Source organism: Ptychodera flava, chromosome 2 (genome assembly GCF_041260155.1).
Source record: "Ptychodera flava strain L36383 chromosome 2, AS_Pfla_20210202, whole genome shotgun sequence".
NCBI lineage: Eukaryota > Metazoa > Hemichordata > Enteropneusta > Ptychoderidae > Ptychodera > Ptychodera flava.
This window is the reverse complement of record NC_091929.1, coordinates 31,147,298-31,159,482: the sequence shown is the minus strand read 5'-3', so window position 1 is coordinate 31,159,482 and position 12,185 is coordinate 31,147,298. Positions and strand designations below refer to the sequence as shown.

Here is a 12,185-nt window from a genome sequence, read left to right as displayed (position 1 = left end):
AATTAATTAGTTATTGTTGAGCACTAATTTGATGAGTCGAAGGGCTTATTCTGTGCACCTTCTGGTCGAAGGCAGCCGGCTATAACCTTTGGTACTTTGAACTTTGGTAAAATGCTCTCCGTCTACTGCAGATATCTGTGGGATGCCTGAGGCCGCTATCTTCCTGTGCACATATGCGCCCTATACCCATTAGATGTGGGTCGCGTACATTCCAACTGCACCCTCAAGGAAATATGACCTCTTTACTTAGATGTTACAGTTTCAGAATGAATTAAAAACTTTGTACCGATTGACAATCCTATTTCATGACATTTGGCGTCACTGATAGTGCCAGGTGATATCAACACGTATCCACTTGTTTCAAAGTTTTATGCGACGATCGTAACCGCTCGGCACCTGTATGTTTACGCTAACCCGTTTACTCGAAAGTGGCACAAGTATTGACCCGTATTGAAAACATTTCGGCTCGTTGTTACCCAAATATGGATAGTGTTAATGAATCTGTTGGGGTACCTTCTGCACTGTCGAGCACGAAACAAAATTCTTGGAATGTTAAAACTAATAAACACACAACAAAATACCAAAACACTATGCAAATTTATTCAAATGAAGCGATTGACAGTGTTTCGGCCACGAGCACATATTTGATGAAAACAATATTGAGATATTGGTATGTACAAGGGTCGGTCTACATGTTCTGATGCTGTTTAACACTTCGAATATTCAGATTAATATAAGTAAGTAGTCTCATAAAAGTAAACAATAAACGCATAAATCGATGAAAGTATCAAAAAATGTCCATGGCATTCTCTCTGGAGTGGCGGAAAACAGTCATATTAACCAATGTATCCGTTTGCCTTGTTGTATGTATATATTCCGTAATTAAGTATAATAAATTCATATCTGAGATCTCGTAAACACTGTCTCTTACTACTCACTGATAGCAATGATGTTTTATCTCTATATCGGTGCTAGAACAAGCTCTTTGACTGTAGGTTTACATTATCTTGTGAATAGATGAAAATTAAACTCTCCGAATGTCAGGGTCAATGATAGTTTACAGACGAGATTTGTTCAGAAATACAGGTTTCAGCAATCGGATGACTAGGTCCACACGACGCCCCTACGTAGAACTCGAACTCGCCATCTACGTCAGCCAATAGGCAAGCTTAATCGTTGGCGCACTAAACCATTGCCAAATGAAATTGCCTTTGCGCACCTTTTATCCTTCCAAGCTATATTTGCCTAGACCCTAGTCCTCGCTTGCCTCCTTGCCTCCGACCCACTCCGCCGGAGGCACGGAGGCAAGCGAGGTCTAGAGTCTAGGCAAAAGCTATCTATGTTATTAAAAACCCTGCATGCCGTTTCTTCTGTCAGGGACGCCGAGTCTAATGCGTACTGTATGACATTACTATCGTTGTCAATATATCTAGCGATTAAAAACATTATCGATAAGCCAACTGAATGTTGCCATCTGCAGATTGAAAATTTCATAAATGACGTCATGTTTTATTTTACTAAGTGCCTTAGACATTGTTGGGCCGTTAAAGTTGGATAGATCTACCAGCGGACATGTCTCGGTTGCTGTTGCCGATATTTCTGCTTGTATTAGTCAACACCACCGCAGGTAACCCGGCGTATCTGTCATTGCGAGATGATTTCATGACGGAAGACTTGTCGTCCGCCATTGGAAGTAACACTCCCCTCGAGGGCAAGGAGTGGGCAGTCAACGATGTTCTGATGCAGTTCAAAAACGAAGAAATCGAAAAGGGGCGGGAAAGTAGCGTCTATCCTCCACCATGCACTTCTTCCACGCTAAGCCACTCATTGACCAAAGTCAAGTCTTCGAGATCATAAAACTGATGCCAAAAGGTTTGTTATTCTTTATTTTCTTCAATCTGGTGCGAAAGATCTGACGAGAGAGAGCGTGAGAGAGAGAGAGAGAGAGAGAGGAGAGAGAGAGAGAGAGAGAGAGAGAGAGGCTGGTGCTAGGCAGACAGGCAGGTTGGCACAATGACAGACGAAGAGACAAGGAAAAGAGACACTCAAAGAGAAACAGAGAAGTTAATCTTTACTTGCCCTTGAGAAGATGGCGGACAGTGGCGTGTTCGGTTATTTTAGGTTCCTTTTATAGATACACCATCAAATAAACTAAAAATCTCTGTCAAAACGATTTAACTTCTTCTGCTAATCTTTCTCGTCTTTCTGTTCAGGATGTAGAAAATTATACAAGGGTGAGAGTCGTCACTTTACACTCAATAAAGCAGGAAACCTTGGAATGTGTCAAATATAAAGTTAAACGTATGTAAAGATCGATTTGGTCTTCTTCATTTGATCTCAGAATAGGACTTTTAGTGAGATGGAAGCCAGTTCTGTGGTAAACGTTGAAATAATCGACATGCACTATACATTCAACATGTACATATGTTATTTTGTTGAGCTTTGCATATAATATGATGTAAGCTGACGTGTGTGAATGTGTGACATCACGTAAAATTGTATAGAAATATTGATAATTTTTATCAAAGTGTGATACAGAACAATAATTTTTACGACAAAGCTTCAAAACAGGTGACGGCATTCTCATTAATAAATGAGCGTACAAATGTCCATTCTGTTCGGTGTAAAAGTACGAGGCAATACAGGGACGGGAGATTTATGGATTCGGTACACCGTCCGTGCGTCTGCCGGACGTTTCTAGGTCGTATAAATCCGCCTTTCCTTTCCTTTCTTTTCCTTTCCACAAGGTCAATACAATGTTATGCACAAATTTATACCAATGTGTAACGTATATTGATCCATTTGGTACCGCAGTGAGGCATCTGGTTTTGTCATTTCCAGGGTCTTGACACCAACACACCTAAATATTTTAAAACTTCACATTAATTCACACGTACCAGGATATATGTTGGCCACTTGCTTTTAGAATACAATCTTTTAAAGCTGTCAAGCGGACACTTTTCTCCCTTACTCGTCTAGAGTGACATGCTTCAGAAACTTGTAGAGACAATAGCGCAATTTCCTCGCATGGCCATACTGGTATATTTCGCAATACGATCCAATAGGGCTGCGTGACAGACATTTTCATTTCATAACCATCGTTATGAAATCACTCGGTAAAATAGGAGTAAAACGGCTGACTGTGTGTAATATTGTGATATGCCGTGCTAAATATTGGTCTTATTGTTTTACAACTTTACACTTACAAGATTAGTGAGAACTGTTACCGACGTTATCTTGTTATCGACGAAAAAAGTCAATAAAAGGGAATTTTACCTTCAATATCATACGTTAGTTCTTTATATTAAAGAAAAATACTTTTTATTATTTCCCTTCAAATGGATATGAACAGGTTGGATTTGTTGATGTAATTCCGAAAATAGGGTACTTTCACGTGGCTACTCAGCTACTGTATCTGCAAAGAAATACCTTTTGATTCTAGCATGAACAGCTCCGAAATACTTGCATCCGCTGTCGATTCTATGCAATTTACAGTGAATTTCAAAATAGTTTGGAATTACAACGGTGCTTGGGTGATAAGAAAACCGTTTCATGCGATAGAAAACAACGCCACCTGCATTCATTACAAACGTCCTCCTTCGATAAATTTGCAACAATTTCGTCCAATACGACGTTCACAGTCAACATCGTCAGTGTTGCCACGCTTCCATTGAAAACTCACCCCTACACTGACTGCTTGAACAGTCTTATATTGCCTTTATCACATTTCTCGTCGATGAAAGTGCACAGAACGCTAACGACAGGTTTTTCTCGGTGCAGTGTGCACTGGTCGGTAACGTTGGTATTTCCTACACTGAACGTGTTCTGCAAGTGAGAACAGTGGACGTCGCATTGGGTAAAATTGTTGCAAAATCTATCAAAGGAGAACGTTTGCAATGGATGCAGATAGCGCTATTTTCTATCGCCAGAAACGTTTTCCTTATCACCAGAGCACGTTGTAATTCCAAACTATTTGGAAATTCATTATAATATTTCATTGATAACCGTTAATTATTGCGTAGGTGCGGTATTGCATGTTCACGACAACGCAATCACAGACATAAACTGGCTGATCAAGAACGCCACCTACCGACCACATTGCTATATGTGCTTCACGTATGAGCGAGGAGCGTTGCAGTTTCAATTCTCTGATAGCCAGCCAACGGATAACAGCATATGTGAGTGGAAACTTGTTGAAACAGAAAGAGCTGCTTCTGGAGACGTTGATGCCTTCGATAAAATGTAAGGATAATGATTGTGTGTGCATGTTTTTATGGGTGACCAGAGATAACATTTAATTTCTAGGTGACTACTTTACATATATATACATTTACATATATGTATGTATCCACGGCTTAAATCTGAGCTCTTGCATGAAAATAATCATTCTTAAAGAAATAATAAGTAAGAGCAAAGCATATTTGTTGATAGATTGTGACTCAAGAAATCAATAATTCTGTTTACAAGGGCAATTCCACATTTTGCTTTCCAAATAAAAAAATGTACGTGCTTCTGTAATAACATCTTCCATGGTACTCATGGTTACGACATTTGATCTTTTGTCCATTTTCAACCCCTGACTTTGCCGAAGATAATCAACTGAGTCATTAATTTCGCTATATTTTATAGTAGAATTTACATTGTAATATTTGTTATGTATTTTAGTGCATGTCTTGTAATCCGTTTCACTTTGTCGCAGTCTGTTATTTAGCCTCGTGCATGTTAAGTTGTTAAACAAACAAATCATAAATTAATCGCCGCAAACTGGCTCTTGACAACTTCGAAATTCCGGTTGAAGTTTGAAATGACCTGCTTCAATACTAGGATCTCTCTCTCTCTCTCTCTCTCTCTCTCTCTCTCTCTCTCTCTCTCTCTCTCTCTCTCTCTCTCTCCACATGTGCATATACACATACGTCTGTGATCCCTACAGCTGTGTTCACACTTCTCGCCATATCTCCTTTACAGGCTGTACGATGCAATGTCCTTAGTTGTCGATGACCCGTATGCAAAATACACAAGTCAAAATGAAGTGTGGACGTATTTTGGTGAATACTTTGTGACAGCTGACGGCTTGGTGTTCTATTCTGATGTCTTTGAAGATTACTACCGTGAAGGCTTGAAAGAATTTCACGAAGACGGTGTGCAGTTCACGGAAGTCAGGGCCCTGTTACAACCAGTATGTGAGAGAGAGAGAGAGAGAGAGAGAGAGAGAGAGAGAGAGAGAGAGAATAATTAGAATACTGGAGGTCTACACACTTTTGCATTCGTACACGTACAAAATATCATTAGTATTCACGTGGGTATCCGCCTGTTGGGTAAACGTGCGTTCACATGAATGAAAAATGCGTTTCAACTATATATCATTTTCCTCGCATCTGCATAACACACGGTTTGAGCAGACATGGCATGTTTACGAACACAGAGTCTGAAGATAATTGTTAACCAGGCTGACTGACAGACGAACATGTGGAGAGATACAAACAGAAAATTTAGATTAATATATAGCTGTTTAGCTCGTCATGGTTTATTTCTTTTTGAAGTCATGCAAATATATACTTTATACTTTACAATTATCCTCCATTTTACAGATTTATGAACTAGATGGCAGCCAATACGATACTGAGTACACACTGCAAAGATACGAAGACGCCAATAAAGATTTTCTTCCTGATAATCCAGATTCAATGGGGTCAAAGATCATCTTCACCTCAATTCGGTAAGTGCCCCGAAAAAGGATGCATTATTTAGGCAATAAAGCACACCCAGCGACGGTGTACCACGAGATTTTGACCAGTACACGACATATATGCACGAGCGATATCGAGTGCATATATGCGCCATCGATATACTGGTATGATATTATACTCATTAGAACACAAATGGACTTTCAAATTAATCCTTGAATATAAATGTTATTAACAAAGGACTTTAAGAATCACGAGATGATGATGATGATGATGATGATGATGATGATGATGATGACGGAGACGACGACGACTATGATGATGAAGATTATACGAATGAATATTATGAGAATAATGATGATTAGGACGACGACAACGACGACGATGACGATAATGATCACGATCATCAATGCGAAATTTGCAACACTAACTTTTAAATGTCAACTGCTCCATTCAACACCAGGCTGCTGGACAAACCAACGATAGAGTCGGTTGTGAACACAGCAATATATCTGCGGAAAACACATCCACACTTTTTAGTCGGCTTTGACCTTGTTGCGCAAGAAGACACTGGTCAACCTCTACTTTTTTATCTGGAGGAATTGCTCATACCCTCCGAACAAGGAGAGGATTTGCCCTACTACTTTCACGCTGGAGAGACTAGTAAGTACTTTAAATGTAAGATCGATACAAATGCAAAGTATTGTTTGTTCGCTCACATCTTACAAAATAACTCTGTGGATGAAAATAGCTCAGGATGTTTCCATGATCAAATATCGGTGTTTAGATGTCGAATAGACGTATATGCGCATGAGGTCTTGATAGGGAAATCTGCATTACTTGACTAAAGGAGGATGTAATGGGAAATGTACAAGGAGAAATGGGCACCTTTCGGGCATTTATATACCGATAACTACGTGAAATGTTCAAAGCCCATGAATACTGCAGTCATTTTCTGATGAAAGCGACTCGTGTGCTGTCAGAAACGTCAAAAACAAAAGTAATGTAAAAGTATAAAGTGCCGTAAGTGGTGCTATGCACCGAATACTCTTTTACGTGCAATAGAAAGAGTTGTGCAATATTTGGTGCTCCGAGGGAGCATTGTCGCAAAATAATTGTCTCCACAGCTTCATAATTATGTGAACAACACTAACAAAAACTTCTAGCCTTAAAATGCGCTCCTTTACTGTATTAGATTTCCACCAGTCGGGTATTCTGGATCGATGGAAAGACAAAAAGACGAAGAGACATTGACGTGACAAAATGTTCCAAAATATTGGGAGCTAAAATGACTGCAGATTATTCTTTACACGGTAACTATTAAATCAGTTCAAGTTGATAGGTCACCTGTAATTTGTCCTTGTGTAGATTGGCAAGGCGTGCACACAGATGAAAATCTTATCGACGCCCTGTTGCTAAATACTACCAGAATAGGACACGGATACGGAGCCATAAAGCATCCATCAGTTTTGAAGAATATGAAAGACAGAAATATTCCCACCGAAGTTAATCCCATCTCATCCCAGGTAAACATTTTTATACTAGCCACCATGCACGACAAACTACTTTTGTTGGCCCATACGTGTATTACTCTCCATAAGGCAATGTATGTATTGTAAATGTGAGGCGAGAGTGAATATTGGCGAAGGTAGAAAGTTTTGCATAAAATTCATAGCTAAAAGTAATTGTTAGGGTTGAAGTTAGGAAGGGAGGTAGATTGCATACCCAGAAGCCGAAGTACCATGCGTCAAATTATTTTTGTCAACGAAATTTTACTGGTACCATAGAAGAATTAATTCGTTTTTTGTTAGGAAAATACAAATTTCAACAGGATATATGTCAAAAGTACCGTACCCCACTCTAGAAATCGTTTTGATGATAACGATGATGATGATGATGATGATGATGATGATGATGATGATGATGATGATGATGAATACGAAGACGATAATGATAGTGATGATGAATTTTGGTATATATTTGAAACTCTTATCATTTCAAAGGTCTTAAAGCATTTCGATGACATTAGGAACATGCCTGCAGCTTACTTGATCGCGGAGGGATATCCAGTGGTGATTGGTTCAGATGACCCTGTCGTTTGGGGAGCAAGCCCAATATCACATGACTATTATGAAGTATTCATGGGTGTCGCCAGTGCGAGATCTGACTTGAGACTCCTCAAACAACTAACTATGGACTCTATTAGGTATCTTAATTTTGTTTTCGTCCAATTGGTAACACTGAGCATCGACAAGAACTATTAGATTATCCCCGTGCCATCGTCGTACACCACGCCCTCTTCGGCGAGTCTTATCACCCAACGCCGAAAAGGCCGTGGTATCACTGGCCACGTTTAGCGTTCACGCATTGCTGCAAGGCTCTATGATAGTCGAGGAAAAACCTACGAGCCAATCAGATTGCCCGTTACAGAGCTGATCTTGGTGCTTACCACACAGCGTTCACTGTCGACGAAGAGCGCGCAATGTGTAAATGTTTAATGTTTTTGGACTCAACCGCTCTATTCACACCAAAAAGACGCCATTGATAATTATTTTACAAGGAAAAGATGGGTTTCTTTGCACAAGGACCAGCGGTGGCAAGTCTGTATGCTACCAGGCATGGCAGGCCGTCCGGCCCATCGTGTTTCACGGGCGTTATATCGAAGGGTATCGCATAACTGGAGCAGCTGGCCCCACGCCTCGCTATGCACAGTGTCCGACCCAGACGTAGAACAACACCGCTGTGTAAAACCCGTTGGTCAAAACTATTGATCATAAATTTACTTTACCACAAGTTATGTATAAACGTTTATGTATCGATCTCTTCATTAAGGTTCACACTGAAAGCTTTCTATCGTGCTGTGGGTATACATGGAGCTAGAAACGTATGAATGGTATATTGGGCCCTTTCATTCGAGCTGGTGCTCCGCGATACAAATCACAAATGTACGCTAGGCTCCCGATAGTCTCAACACTGCCGAAATCACAGATCTCGGGAAATTGCGTAGTTGTTCAAGTCCGATTATGTTTCATTAATTCATCACAAAAGTTACGCTTACAACGGAATCAAATCAAGAGAGGTTTAGTCTGTTCCATGGGTTTGCAGTTCAGCGGGGTACGAACACGTATAAGCTTATGCGTACACTCGCTCAGTGTGACCTGGTGACAATTTTCGGACAGGGTATAGTGAATTTCGCCCAAAGCCGTTTCACAAATAACGAGCAGTACGAAGTCTTATTACCATACCCTTCGAAACTTTATTGTGTTTATCCTAAAACTGTTAACAGGACGGAAGTGGTATTTGGGGGGTCAAAGTTGCCAAATTGTTGACTCCATAGTGAGTGCGTAGTAATCAGACGTCGTATTGGAATGCGGTTATAGGGGCTAAATATTGATATTTTGAAACTTCAAACCCTCGTTTTTCAATTTCGATGTGTTGAGAAAACTGTTTGTAAAGATTTGTGATAAATTAGTTACGTTCAACCCATGGACGACGCAACTATATTTCGACGTGTATGGTGCTTACATCGGATATGGGCTGTCTCTGTGTGTTGCTTTAGATCGTAAGGTGTGTTAACTTCGCGAAGTTTTATAGCGCCCGAAATAGCTTCTACCGAAAAAACTAACTATTCAAAACGGGACAGCAGCGTCACCTGACTTAATATGCGGTATCATGAATTGTAAAACGCTATCAATACGGAGCAAAGTGAGTAAAACGAACAGCATGTCTTTGAATGTCCGAACCGAGATCGTCCGAAAATAGTCACACTGAGTGTACCGGGACGACCTTGCAGTGGGACCGGGTAGGGTTCGTTGATGGCCGTAGTCTGTGTACCTATCGAAGCCATAGTATTCACATGGTGTCGCCGTTGCTCTCGATCATGACAGAAAAAACAGTCAAAATTTTGAAAGCTGTCGGATTTAATGCAACATATATCGGAAGAGGTGCAACAGAACCAGAGGATCTCAGCATGGATGTAAAATATGATTTTTACATCCATGATCTCAGGCCCTGAAAGCTCGATTGTGTACACACAGACAATGAGGAGCTTACGACCCGACATGAATTTGTAAAACGTATTCGTGATTTGCTAATTCTGATGATATGTTCTCATGAATAATAATTAACCCCCATTCGTACTTCCGCAGTTTCCCGGCGTTATCTGCCAGAGCTTGATTTTTGCGAAGGTCAGCGGAGCGGAAATTATTGCTCTGGCCTGCGAGAATGCCCCGTGCTTGACTATGGACTTTCTGAATTTATCTTGATCTCCGTGAGCGCGCTAAAAATATAAGAAGCTAAAATTGTCTAACGGTACGAAAAAGACGCAATTACAAGTGTCAAGTCTTTCAGTGTCTCTCACAGCTGCAAATTCAAGGCAGACTTTACCGCAACGTCTAGTGTAAGCATATGAAGTCTGCATTCAAAACAGTATATGTTTCGAAATTTTGCTCACACTTACCACAATGTAACTTTGAACCACATCTTTCAAAATCAAGACTAAAAATCGGGCGTTGCTGTGCAAACTTTGGTACAACAAAAACAAATTACCTTAAATTTCCGAATATTTGAAATTCAAAATGGCTGCCATCCCTAATTTAACTCTATCGGAAAAATTTAGATTTTCACTTAACTAAGACGGTGAAAATGTTATTTACTTCAAGACTCTGAAATTTAATTTGACCCGAGACAAAAAAACTTAGGTTAGTAAAAAGATTATGCAAATTAGAGAGGACGACTATACGTTCCCGTGGCGCATCCTATCTAAATACACACAAACATGGCTGTCTACTGTGCTCCGATACAAAAAATCTGCTGTACAGACTGGCAACTAATGGGGGCGGGCTTTCCGGTATGTAGCCCGCGAATTAACTCCAGTATGGCATTGACCAGCATCCGCTATGCACAGCATTTAGTGTTAATGAAAGAATGACCAATGTGTTTTGCGCGGCATATATAGCACACAGAATTTTCCATGCACCAAGTTACAAATCTGCTTATTCAGCTTCGAGTGTTTAAGGTACAGCAAAAATTTAAATAGTTATTTTTCGGTCCTTTATTTCAGTTATAGCTCCCTCACAGGTAATGAAGAACAATTGTGTATGGACCTGTGGGCTGCAAAATGGCAGATTTTCCTGGACAAAGTGCTAGACATGTACAACATCACCGACTGGGAAAGATACGTGCCGACGACAGAACCTGCTACCGATGTGTTACCGTTCAGTCGTGCAGCTACGCAGGACAGCGCGTTCCTTCTCCAACTTTCCTTACTTTTCACAGTAATTTTAGTTAAAATGTTCACTACCTAACTACCTAAAAACGGCAAGCCTTTTGTCGTAAATTTTGTTTCATCGTCTGCTCAAATTTTATCCACTATCTGCCAGTGTTTGTTCATTTGTTTGTTTGTGGCAGTCAACGCTATCAATAAAATATAAACCGTAACCAGTGCTGTTCGAAAATAAAATGCACAAAAATCACCCGCTGGTTGTCTAGTGTACCGTAGGTAGTGCGCGCCTCTAAAGTTAAAGACTCAAACTTTTGCTTAAACTTTCCTCAAAGAATATTTCAGCAAATTTTAAGAAATCAGGAATAAATAATCAGGGGCCACCATGCAAATTTTGGTTCCACAGAAGCACGGTTCAAAATGGCCCCATCCCACTGTTAACTCTATGGGGAAAACAGAATTTTCGATTTTCGAAAAACAAAGTGGGATTTTTCACTCTATAAGAGATTTAAAATGAGTCGCTACTAGTGGGATATCAGAAAACAATTACAAACTTTTGGAATATCTTTCCCGATGCGCATTCTACCTTTATACAATGACACAGATAGGACGACAATGCAAAACGGTGTATTATAAAGATTGCAGGTGGTATCAAGTCAAGATACTGCAAACATATGCACTGTATTCGCAGAATGAATCACTCTATCTTGCTTCCCGCATTCCAACAATCAATCAATCAATAAGTGTTTGCAACTTATGAGGAAAGGCATTTAAAAGGAATTATCAATATGAAGCTGAAAAGCCCTCATCCTGTTGACTTACACTGAGATGACTTTGAACTTTGTTTCCTGGCACAGAAGAGCAAAACGTTTGAAAGCGTTCAAAATCGCCTTTTTCATTTTATTAGCAGAGGAGAGATTTCTAAGGTCATCGCAAATTTAGTCCTACCCTACTAAATAAGTGGCCGGAGTAATTGGACTTCTTTAGCAACACTTTTCACTCAGGTACAGCTTGCGAGTCTTGGTATAAAGTTTACAGTCAGTGAGCAAGAAAGAATATTGTTGTAGCGCTGGTGGAAGGTAATCAATAAATGATCACTGGTGTTCATATTAGGGAGAGGTGTATGGGCCGCCGAATGTAAAATAATAGGTTTCAAATTTAATATAATTAATTTATAGTGAAATAGGATGGGTTGAGTATGCACGTAGACATGTTAATACAACACTCATGAATCTACAAGTAAGTATGAAAGTAGTCATGATTTCAAATGCGTACGTGTT

The 12,185-nt window shown here is 39.9% G+C and overlaps 1 protein-coding gene across 1 annotated transcript; it reads left to right on the top strand.

Annotated features, from left to right (window-relative positions):
• The first annotated feature begins 1,531 nt into the window (after positions 1-1,531).
• On the top strand, positions 1,532-11,203 carry LOC139147907 (adenosine deaminase 2-like). The gene is made up of 8 exons (XM_070719129.1): positions 1,532-1,872; positions 4,023-4,242; positions 4,966-5,176; positions 5,589-5,716; positions 6,148-6,347; positions 7,053-7,210; positions 7,688-7,890; positions 10,747-11,203. Exons 1-8 carry the CDS (start codon positions 1,800-1,802, stop codon positions 10,988-10,990), a joined length of 1,437 nt encoding a protein of 478 aa, XP_070575230.1. The 5' UTR covers positions 1,532-1,799; the 3' UTR covers positions 10,991-11,203.
• The last annotated feature ends 982 nt before the right edge of the window (positions 11,204-12,185 follow it).